Source organism: Cupressus sempervirens, chromosome 7 (genome assembly GCF_028749045.1).
Source record: "Cupressus sempervirens isolate cs-2001-9-10 chromosome 7, ASM2874904v1, whole genome shotgun sequence".
In the NCBI taxonomy this organism is placed as follows: domain Eukaryota; kingdom Viridiplantae; phylum Streptophyta; class Pinopsida; order Cupressales; family Cupressaceae; genus Cupressus; species Cupressus sempervirens.
In genome coordinates, this window is record NC_143124.1 from 668,913,857 (window position 1) to 668,926,459 (window position 12,603).

At 34.7% G+C, this 12,603-nt stretch overlaps 1 protein-coding gene across 1 annotated transcript in view; it reads right to left on the reverse strand.

Annotated features, from left to right (window-relative positions):
* The window catches only part of LOC149548440 (uncharacterized), a 330,750-nt gene that overhangs the window by 263,156 nt on the left and 54,991 nt on the right, over nt 1–12,603 (reverse strand). Inside the window, exons 3-4 of the mRNA XM_089792508.1 lie at nt 9,702–9,777; nt 9,479–9,621 (exon numbers count right to left, since the gene is read on the reverse strand). Of these exons, the coding sequence (XP_089648634.1) occupies nt 9,479–9,621; nt 9,702–9,777 (219 nt within the window). The remainder of the gene's footprint in view (nt 1–9,478; nt 9,622–9,701; nt 9,778–12,603) is intronic.

Consider the following 12,603-nt stretch of genomic DNA (forward strand, 5'->3'; position numbering starts at 1 on the left):
TCAATATATTCTCAACCATCTTATGTAATTTAACTCTTGTTACAAGACTGGAAGACACAGTCGACAATAACTCATAGAGGAATACCAAAGGAGTCTCACTTATCCCTTCTCAAAACTCTACACTGCAGTTTTGAAAACTGTACTGATTTCAACACACCAATATAATGATGCTAATATCTACGATCTCCTCAATTTGCTTACCACTATGGCTGAAATAGAAAAATCTAAGTCAATCTTGAACTTAAATCAGATACAAAAAACCTTTTTCAATAAAGAGAACTGCTGATACGGTAGAGTAACTATTTTTATCTGTCTGGGAATTTTGCTGAGGAATGAGTGAAACTGTTTGGAAGATGGTAAATATTTATTGAAAGTGGGTATTTGACTGGATATCTCAACAGAGAAGACTGCATTAGAGTGCTAAACAACTGAACTCGATTAAAATCATCCAAAGCATCGCATGTAGGTCAATTCTGACTCAATATAGCCAATAGATGGTCCTCTGCCACAAACTGCATGGACACTGTATTCTCCGATTTTCTGTTGATTCGCTGCCAGTCCTGAGGAAGAAAGCAATGATCTCAAATCTATTTAAGCACAGTTCAAGCTGATATTGATTTGATATATCTAATTATAAAACTTTGCTTTACTTTGCCCAAGCAATGTTATCAATACTTCTTGTGGCTATTTTAAGACCGAGTTTCATCCTCATTGTTCAAAATCTCATTCTCTGCCACTTATCGGCGAGGCACAAAATTAAGTTTTCGGCAAACATCAAAGATAAATCGGCAACTTTTGGGGAATATATCAAGAATTTTAAAAATGACTTCAATTTAATTAGAAATGCATTTCTTTTCAAAATTCAAGAAGGATATGCATCTAATGTGTAATGTCCCCTTTTTTTGGAACATTATAATTCTATGTTGCCAACTCACTTCACCTAGGTTTCGAGGGCGAAAAGGTTATTTACGGGGTTCAGTTCGAGATTTGGCCTAGACATTTCCAGTTCTAGACCCATCAGAGCAATTTTGGCAGGTTGTCTGGATGCTTACTATTTTTAGTAAGTAATCAGAGCTCAGTATTTTCGGTACCTCAGTGCTGGGTCGGAAGTGTCTCGCCGAGAGCTTTCCAACGAGCTATTGCACATGCTTATTTAAAAAGGTATTATGTTCACTTAAGTGACTAAAGGACAAAAAAAGGTGTTTTATCCCACATTGCTTAAAAGAGCGTGCATCACATTGGAAAAAGGGATAAAGGTACAACAAGCTCCACATGAGAGGATATGAAGAATACAATATTTTAAACAAATTTTAATCTGGGAGCTGGAAACAGTTGTTGGCTATCTCTTCGAGGACGCAAACCCTTGAAGAAGCTTTTGGAGATTGGACGCAAACCTAGCCTTCTTACAGGTTTTATCTATATTGCCAATCTGACTGTTTTTACTGTTTATAAGATTGGATCATTTAGATAGTTGCATGTTATTGTATTGTTGTTGTACAATATAGTAACACATATGGTGGTTATTTGTATTAATTCCTATTTATATATGTACTTTCTGAATATTGGAGGAATAAAACAAAGTTTTATGAGTTTCCTTGTATGCAAATCTGCGGGTTATATATCGGTTAACGTTCTGGAATTTGTATCAAATATTGGTTTACTGTTCGGATTTAAATCTGCAAGTATATATCACGGGTTTTAGGTAAAATATCAAGAAATGGATATTACATAATGAGTCTATAAATGAATAAACAAACCAAACAAGCTGATCTAGATATATAAAAATGAAATATGTAATAAAATTGCATCCTTATGTGGAATGTCGATGGTTGTCAGCCATATTCAGAGACTCTAAACTCTAAAGCAAACTAGAAATAGAAAATTGTTTTTGCAAAAAGATAAGCAAATACAAATATCAATTAAAATATGAAACTAATCTACATCTTCCTCTTCCCCTTCCTAATAAAAAGAAAAAGATCTCTTCCTCTTCCCATTAAAATATGAAACCAATCGTCCTCTTCCTCTTCCCCTTCCGGATTTTCTTTAAAGATCTCTTCGAATCTTTATACATTATTTGAGAATGGAACATCTCCCCTCTAAATAAGGTTCGAGTGGGAATGGAGCATTGACTATTATCCCCCCCACGATGTAAAATTTCCACTCATTCTTATATTGTTGAACAATTTTGTATCAAATATGACAACTCCTTTCCAAGTTCCAACTTGCTCTTTTTGTCCACTGAAGGTCCAAACATTCATTTAGTTTAACAACAGAAGCGAACATGTCCTTCCATTTTCTCAAACTTGTCCACAATACACCAATATCTTGATAGAGTATGATTGTGCCACATGTATGAATCTATAACTAATATATCGAGTTTCATTCATCAAAGAGAGACTCGTAGATGGTTCAAATGAATTCTTAACAGCTTCATTAACGTCCCACAACAACTCAAATTTTCTTTGTTCGTGCAAAAGTATTTGTCTGATCTTTTGATTGAATCTATATTACACACATCTTGCAATCTATGTATTCCAAATTTATATCATTGGTGAATCCATTGCAGCTTGGTTTACTCCCTTTGAATTAATCTAATCAGGATCACTAAAGGTTGACTAAATCATATCCTCTATATGCTCCCTCTCTTTTCAAATGCCTCTAATGAATGCCAAGCTCCCTCTAAATCTCAATCTCCCTCTTCTTGCAAAATGTAATGTCCCCATTTTTAGCAGGTTCTTGCAGTTGACCAAATTAGTTCACCATCGCGACCCTCGTGAGCTAATAGTGGGATTTGACGGTCTCAAATGTGTAGTTATAGGCTTTCCAGCAGCCTATGGTGTGTTTTGGCTCTATTTGAGGGACTTACTATTTATAGTAAGTTGATATATTGGTTCTGATGCTCAATTGAGTTAGAGGAGTTGGTTGATGCTCTCAATTTTTATTTTGGGCTCCTAGTTTGAGCTCCAAGAATCTTGGAGGGAGCGTCTATTTATAGTAAGTCACCCCGTCCGGTTCATTCATCATCTTTCATCATCAAGATCACTTTGGTGTTGTCAGATTTCAATTTTGATGTTTCTTTAGCTACTTTTCGCAAGACGGGTGAATTATTATTATTATTCATCTAAATATGTTGAAGTTGTTATTTTTGTTGATGTTGTTTGTTGATCACCTCAGTATCATAGCTCGTTGGAACTGGGACAAAAAGTTTTAAATCGTGGGAACAAGAAACAGTGGTCTGGCGTGTCAAAATATTAAGTTATGGTGGAAAAGGTCATTTTTGGAGCCAAAAGCAATTAATAAATTATATGAATGGCACTTTATTATATTTTAATGTTGTATAGAGAAAGCTTCTTAAGTGGAGTTCTTTTGGGAAACTGGTGTCATTTGGAGATTATAAATATGCATACATTTGATGAGGAAAGCATCCAATTATTTAACAATCTTATTTTGCTTTGTCGTCTTTGTGACATTTCTGAAGTTCTGATTTTTCTGTGCCCTTGCTGAAGTATAAGGGTTTGGGATCTACAGCTGAAGTATTGTAGATTCAATTCGGAGAATTATTCTAAGATTTCTTAGCAAACTGTGCTAAGGTATATAATTTGTCATTTCTCCTACTGTATTAACTGTTGCTAAGGAGAAGTTTAATTTTTCTTGCTATTGGAGGTTGGTCTCGAACTTGTGAAGGCATTCGCTAGAATTGTTATATCAAATTGTTTGTTGGTTAATTTGGAGTTGATGGAGTGCCATTTTTTATCTGTTGTTGGGCATTATTTTCTATATGCACTTTGGGAGCAGCAAATCTGCAGTTGCATTTATTTATTGGAGAATTCTTTTGCTGTTGTTAGTCTTCATTTCAAAGGGTTTTCAAGGCATGTCTACATGTAAGTTGATGGACTGTAACTTCTAATTTTTTTGAGTATTGTTGATTTAGATAATAGGGGACATTTTATCAACTGGGTTGTTGATATTTTGTGAAAATATTCAGTATCTAAATTGATATTAAAAACTGGAATTTTCAGTTGTCTATTCCCTATGTAATTTCTAAATATTTGAGTTCAAATTATTATTGCAATATCTTATGTTTTGCTGCCATATTGTTGTATCAAAATTGCAAAATATCAAAAACAAAGAAATCAACTCTTCACCACAAATTGTTTGAGAGCTAGCAAGGCTCATTACAGTGGTATCAGATGCTTGCAAAGTGTTTGACGAAATGTCAAAAAAGTGAATTATAAAAGATTTTGGTGTTTGTTTAAGTTATAACTGATCAGGGTTATTACACAAAAATATACTCAAAGAAACAAATCAAAGCAAATAGCTCTTATAATAATCAAATTTCTTTTTAATAATTATTTTCAATAATTATATTTTAATTATAAGAACATTGATTCACAAGATATCAACTATTATTAACATAACTTTCATATTTGAAACATTCAAAATACACACACACACACTTTAATATATTTATGAAATGAATGTTAATACTAACCATACCTTAGCACCTACCTTTAATGTTGTCGATGATCCGTACTACACGTGATAGGATGAGGGTGGCATATTGATATGTTACGGGTCAAGGAAGTTCCACGTCACTTCTTTGATTATGGTCTTTAGTTCCACATCACTTCTTCGATTATGGTCTTTACTTTCCTTTCTATATTATTTTCGTGAACCTTTGGGTATTTTGTATTCCATGTTGCTAGATGAGCTCTCTGATTACAGGTGTCTTGGTGATATGGTGTTTTAGAACCAATTAGATTTTATGTTCCTTTCTCTTTGATTGTTGAGTTTGCCAATTTGTATGCCGTGATTTATGCTTTGATATTATACTTTCTAAGGGTGTGTGTATCTCTCATTCAATCTTCCACCATGGAAAAGCATGACCCATTCAGTTTATTATGTGGTGACATGTCTATAAACTCGTGGTGGACCCGACTACTCCATCTAACCTGTTTGCATTGTATTTCTTTTCTTCTCACCGATCATGATGTATTTCATGCAAGGTAGTAATGGGTCCTACCAAGGCATCGTCTCCTTAAATATAATAATAAGATCCCATATTGTCTTCTTGATTTTTTGTTTTCCCTCATCGCTCTATATTGTTCCCTTGCTAGACTTGATTGGTTATTCTGCTTGTCACATAATCGGTGATGGTATTGTTTATGTCTCCCTTTCATTAGTCACTCCCATGCCTCTTATTGGTAACCGCTAACATTTACTATCTGTGGCCACATGACTATTTATATTGGAAGCTCAAGAGTAGTTGATGACAGAGTAGGATGTTTGGAGCGGTGATGTTTGTATGACATCGCTAGACTTTCTTCTAAAACTTCGATTCGATATTTGAACGTGGATGCTCTCCTTAACCTCTAACTAGGGTGGGCAACTCTATCCTTGTTGGAGCTGACACAATGTTCCAATCTGCCACTGCTATATAACTATCAAACTACTCGTCTATTGCTAAGATGATATTGCTTGCCAATCATTCCTTTTTTGATGCATATTATTATTGGTGCCAACTATAATCAGACTTGAGAAAACAATTTTCCACCTTCATATTTTGTTCTGATATCTCATTCCTTCAGTCGCATGTGAGCACAACTACTATGCTGATGAAGTGTCCAATACCTTCTCACAAATCTATACAGAAAACTCTCAATTACCATTGTATCTATCAACATCACACAAATGTTCATATCAAGTGGGCCAGGTTTTGTTAGACCATACTTCTCATTGTGTATCCTTTTGTTCGAGTATTTCCACACTCTTGTATATGTTTTCTACCTCAATGCTCGATGTCTTTAAAAATAAAGATTGTGTCACAAGTTGTAAATGCACTTAGTATGTATGGCACTCACGGTTGACTAAATATCCTTAGATGAACTCTCAATGCCCAATCGCACAAACCCAACACAACATAACCTCTTAAGAAGCATCCATATATTTGTTTCGTTTCCAAACATGATTGGTCCTAATAATGCAGGGATAACTTATCTCATGGGGGGGGGGGGGGGGGGGGATAAATTATCTCACACATTTATATGCTTATAATGTCTTACTTCATTGAATGTACTTGTGAAATTTATCAGTGGTGCTTCTAAGTCAAATTGTACAGCACAAAGTGTGTATGACATGGACACCCGTTTGATGGTATCTCAGGAAGTGGTGGGTTTCAGACTTGAAATACATACATCTGTTATATTAATCGGATTGCCAAATCATTAACCTTTATGGGGTTCAAGTCCAATATTTCGCTGCATGAGTACTTTATTGACTTCGGGACCTTCTCATTCGAACTAAGATATCAACTAGCTTCGATTCTCCCTTGTATCACATTCGATCCTTATCTTTTATAAGATTGCTGCAAATGTACTAACAATGCCATTATATTAATGGTTTTTCAAATGCAAATCCCAATCTCTTATAAATATAAGAGTAGGAGACATGTATCATTAAGAGGCATGTCTCTATGATTAATCATAATTAGTTAATATATATTAACTTTATAAATCACAATATAACATATGTATTTCATATAATATATATGTATAATATATTATATATATAATATATGTTTATAATATTATATATATGTAGTATAATTATAATATTATATATATATATATATATCAACATTGCATCTTAAGATTAGATCAATCCGATTGTAGCTATAATCTTAACAAGTATATCCTTTTGTTCAAGTATTTCCACAATCTTGTATATGTTTCCTACCTCAATGCTCGATGTCTTTAAAAATCAAGATTGTGTCACAACTTGTAAATGCACTTGGTATGTATGGCACTCATGGTTGACCGAATCTCCTTAGATGAACTCTCAAAGGCCCAATCGCACAAACCCAACACAACATAACCTCTTAAGAAGCATCCATATATTTGTTTGGTTTCCAAAAACGATTGGTCCTAATAATGCTGGGATAAATTATCTCATGGGGGGGGATAAATTATCTCACACATTTATATGCTTAAAATGTCTTACTTCATTGAATGTATTTGTGAAATTTATCAATATTGCATCTTAAGATTAAATCAATCCGACTATAGCTATAATCTTAACACTCCCTCTTACATAGAGAGGATTTGTTATGGAACACAATATGCTCTCAAGCATATGGAGATATATCATCTCGATGTGATATTTACGGATATCAACATAAATCCACACGTATATATAAACATATATTACATATGGAATTTGCTTCAATTCATTATGAGGCTAAATTTCTCAACAATTAGAAGGTTTATCTTCAAAAATAATCCAGACTATCACTCTGATTTCTACCATTAAATGTTGGCATGATCACCTTGATTTCTACCATTCATTCTTTGCATCATTTGACATTTGAACCAACTATGGTTGTCCTCTAGCCAAATCATTTAAAAGCTCCATGGTACTAGGTTTCTGCTGTTCACATCCATCATCCTACTTCCTTCTTCAAAATATGAACTAGGAAAATATTCTCTACTCCTGTAAGTGATAAAATATGTATCCTCAAGATTCATGAAATAGTTTAAGACATTAACTTATCAGTTAACTTTACAGACTCCCAAGATCACTTGCTCTAATACCACATAAAGACTCTTGCCAATTTGTACCCAATTTCTCGCCTTTCATCAATGTTTAGAAAATGGCTATATACAAATTATCTCATGGATTGTGAAAATCTTCACACCCTAAATAGACATTTTGTCAGACAATTCATATGCATTTCAGTTCAAGGGTGTCGCTGAAACGCTTAGCAACAGTTGATGGATTTCTGAGTCACGTTGCTATGATAAACATTTGAAAACTTCACCTTGAACTGATTAAAGTAAAAGCAAAAATTTTAAACAGTTTGCTCCAAGTATTAATTTAGATTTCATACATTCAATTTGCTGCACAGTAACAGATTTATAGGGCCAAACAAATTCAATATTCTTATCTTAAACAGCAAGTAAAGTTCTTTCTTCTGAAGGTGGAAATGGTCACCAAGTGCCAGGTTTCTCTTCGTACAACAGCAGCTACAAAGAATAAGGTCTGCGCTACAGTTGAGAAGTTCAATATTTGCCACAGAAAGTTTGAAATACCTCCACTTTCACATGCCAAGGAGGGACAAGTGCCCACAAATTGAGGTTTCTAGCACCTAGCCAATAACAACTTTGTCCAACAATACCTAAAAAATGTGCAAATACCTATGTGAATGTCTACCAAAATCAACAGTAACTGAATGCCCTCACATATCCTTCTACTGAGACAGTTGAACCAGCGAGGACAGTCCAAAATTTCAGTCTCTACTCAATACTGGTGCGTAGGTAGTCCAAGGTGATTTCACCTATGCTAAAGACCCCAAACTCCACAATAATGGAAGAAAATATCTGCCAACAAACCCACAGCCTGACAAGAAGATGCATGCCAACCTGTTATGAAAATAGAGCCCAGGAATGATCCCTCACATTGTGCAAATTACACCAAACACCCAATTGCAACCAAGCCCAATGCAGATAGTCACCAAATTGCCCAACCAAAATCCTTAAGTAATCCATAAAATCTATTCATTTCATGGCATTCAATCTATCTTCCTCATCATCAACTAAAACCAATCCAAACCAATCATCTTTGCCCCAAACAGAGAACACTATAATTTTCCATTGCTTGTGAACTTCAAAAAAATTATAGATCTTTTAATTGTTCAATCCTCACATGAAACTTGTGTGATTCAACCTTCAACCAAGGTAGATTTCTAGACGTCTCACTATGGAAACTGGTTTTTCTTAGGGGTTTTGTCCTAGGGTTTTGCTCTAACAAGAACCTCCAAATCTACAATAAAATAAATAAACAAGCATGTCCAAATGGGCTCCCAATTCTTCTTTTCATATTTTCCTCAGAACAATCATGAAGGGCCTTTCAAATCCACACATAAAATAATTCATTGAAGTACATTAATAAAGTGACATTAATATTTCCTTTTTTATTGCACTTAAGTCACTTTATAAAATTAATTAATGTAACATATCCATAAAATTTACTTTATTCCTTGATATTCCAAAATTAGCCTACAAGAATAAATAAGCTAAGTGATCATTTCCAACTACTTATCGGAAAGGAGCATCACAAGAATCCCTAAAATTCCATGTAATCATTTCAAGCCTTGCTGCTACACTTAGCTCCATGATTATTACCATATCCTAAAACAACCTATCCCATCCTTACCAATACATACAACTAGCAAATAAGTGCAATGTCATCTCCTAGATGACATAGAGCCTCAACCAAATATCAAATTAATCTGAATTTTCTATTCCAGTACATGTCAACAATATGCAATTGAATGCAAGTTCTTCAGACCTTATTTCTATGACACTATCAAAATAAATTAATCTGTAAAGAAATCAATAATACTTCGGCAAAGTATCAATCTAAAGTGTGCCATTGAACGTGTACAGAGTGAATAAGATGTGAGATTAAACAAAACACATACCCAGAAGACAGAGAGCAAGCCCTCTCTGGGGTCATGTAGACAATGTCGAACTCTCCGTTCTCAGCATTTGCAAACACACTAGGATTAGTTTGCATACTAGACAAATGCTGGGCTTTTATGCCTTTTTGTTGCAAACTCATTACCTGTTGGTGACAACATGCAACAAACATTACAATGGAGTGGAAAGCAAAAATAACCAGCAAGCACTATGAAAGTTATGTACCTGATCTTGCATGAGACTTATCAAGGGGCTTATTACTATAGCAGTCTTACCGGTCAATAATGCAGGCAACTGATAGCTGCACAATAAAATTGATACATATTAGAGAGAAAAAAATAGAAAATAAAAAGAAGATTTTTACGAATGTAAAAAAGAAGAAAACTAGTATATGTATACAAATCCAAAAAAATAAAGTGATATAGAAAACATGATTTATCATACACAAATTAATCCATAAGACTCCACAAAAGACAGAAAAAGAATTAATCATACAAGCATATTTTAAAAAGAGTAAATGTTTACATCTATAGCATGTGAAGCATGCCATTGGTTACTCTAGCCTTCGTGTACTTAATACTTTCCTACTATGTTAGGGTATTCTATGTTCCACAGATAAAATAAGGATAAATATGACAAAAAACACCAGGACATGCTTCCCATAACATGTCCATCAACCAGCAAGGTCTTTTTGAGCAATACTAGTCTACTTTGCCCATCCCTCTAGCTTACTAAATCTAGGGCATTGACAATTAACCGATGCAATCAACTGCTTTTGAAGCCTACATGCATCCTTAGTGTTATACATCTTCCGAAGGACATCCAGAAACCCAACTTTCGACACGCCATTTGAAGTATCCCCTCCAAGATCTGTCTGATTTTTCTAATATATTTTTGTCTTTGAATTTATTTGCAAGGGTTTTGTTTTAGTTTTCAATGCCAAAACATATTCAAGCTATAATGCGTTTGACTCCAAAAATTCAAATATATAAAGGACTGAGATTTAGATAAATAAATTTTGCCATACTTCTAGCAGCAATTCGAACCCTATATTTGCAATTCCAAATAGCAAGGATGCATACCATGAAATCAGCACTCAACCACTTAATGATTCTATTGATGAGATTGAGATCACAAGAAAAGGGGTGCCAACTTGCTTAAGTTGCACCAAATACTTCATTTCTAACCAAAAATAATTCATTTATTTATGGTTGGTAACAGTGGTTTATTTTATTAAATAAAGAAGGAAAAAACCCTGGCCGGGACCAGGGATGGCTAAAGTAAGGAAATCCGTAAGGGCCCTACTGGCTCACTCAAGAATTGTGCTGGATAGATGTTTTTGGTTTTGAATGTTTTTCCAGATTTTTTTTAGTTTCAAATATATATGGATTTTTCAGTAATTCTCAGAATGTATAGGAATGCCTATATAACAAATTTCAATTGCAATTATGAGTTGCATTAGATATTAACACAAATGTATTAGAAAATTGATTTTTAAGGGAACCTGGAAGGTATCGATGTCATTGCTATGCAGATTGCAATCCAACATTGCCTTTTTAACCCAAAATTGCAGACCAAGCATTGTAGCTTACTAATTGATTGTTGACACCTCGCACCAGCGTCTTGACTGCTGCTAAACCCAGCTTTCAAACAGTGAATGCAGGCACCAGATAATCCCACGCAGAAGTAAATTCCCAATCAGTGCCACAGCTAGGCTATTTTCAGCCTCTATTAACACAGAAAATCATAGTTCCAAGAATCACGGCGATTCATGCGATTCACGCGATTCAGCGATTCGATTCAAGCCAAACGATTTTTTGTGAATCGGTGAATCGAATCAGCGATAAAGGGTTTATGAAATAAGTTACTCACTAAATTTCAAGGGTTTTTTAAATTTTCCGATTCATGGCCGATTCGATTCCGATTCATGGCCGATTCACGATTTGATTCAGCCTTGCCGATTTCGATCCGATTCCGATTCTTGTTACTTTGCAGAAAATCATGACGTTGATGTTAGATAACTGAGAGGCGGGGGGGGGGGGCTGAATCAGTTAAATCCAGTTATCATATAGTCCCTTCAAACAATTCCAATACCAACAAAACTTAATAAACATCAGTAATAAACGCTCGGTGATATCATTAATTAACTCTGTCAACCAATTTATTCCAAACTATTAACTTACTATTCTTTGCATTACCAAATATCAGTAAATTTTCCAGTGATTACATAGTTATTACCGAGTTGCAGTAAACTGTAAAACAACTTGCAACACAAATAACATTCACACATTTGACACCATGATTTTAACGTGGAAACCCTGTGAAGTGAAAAACCACATAGGATCAACAACCCAAAAATATTCACTCTTCTGAAGTGAGCTCTGCTAGAAGCCAACTTTGTTAAAGGTTTCATACACATTGTTAACGTGACCTTGTTAGAGGATTTCACAAAAAGATCATCTAGACCTTATCACTCCTTGTTCCTGACTGAAGAGTGGCCTGATTTAAAGGACTTACAAACACCACTAATCAATGTTACCATATAGGATTTCACAGACTTTTTAGGTCCACTCGGTTCTTCCAAGACTTTCTACTATAATGGTTAAAAAGTAACAGTACAAATGACCTACTAAAAATAGCAACTACCTTTGCTTGTTCAGGTCTCTACTATGTTCATGTCTCTATCTGAAATCTCTCTTGGATCTCCTTTCACTCTATACTTTTGACTGGCTGATGAAAACCTCTTTCTCCTTCCACTACTCGATTCTCTTGGCTCAACTATTTTCCTTCACCTTCAATTTCACTTTCACAACAAATTTATCATTACTTGATCAGCTTCCAATCAGCAACATAACAAAATCAGCTCTGAACAAGCAACCTAAAATTGTCTTGACCTCCTCCTTGAATAGTCATCTCCAAGCTTCTTGATTCTTCCATCTTTTGCCACTTAATCACAATTGTCAATCTTAGGTTCATACCAAATTTCTAGATTCAAAACTCCATACAATGAATCTAGACACTCAGAGCATATAAGTTTCATAGGACTTTGTGCTCATCCCTATCCTTCTTCAATCTCCATCATCGTATCCTTATTGAATTTTCCAAGTCGTTGATCTTGTAACAAACT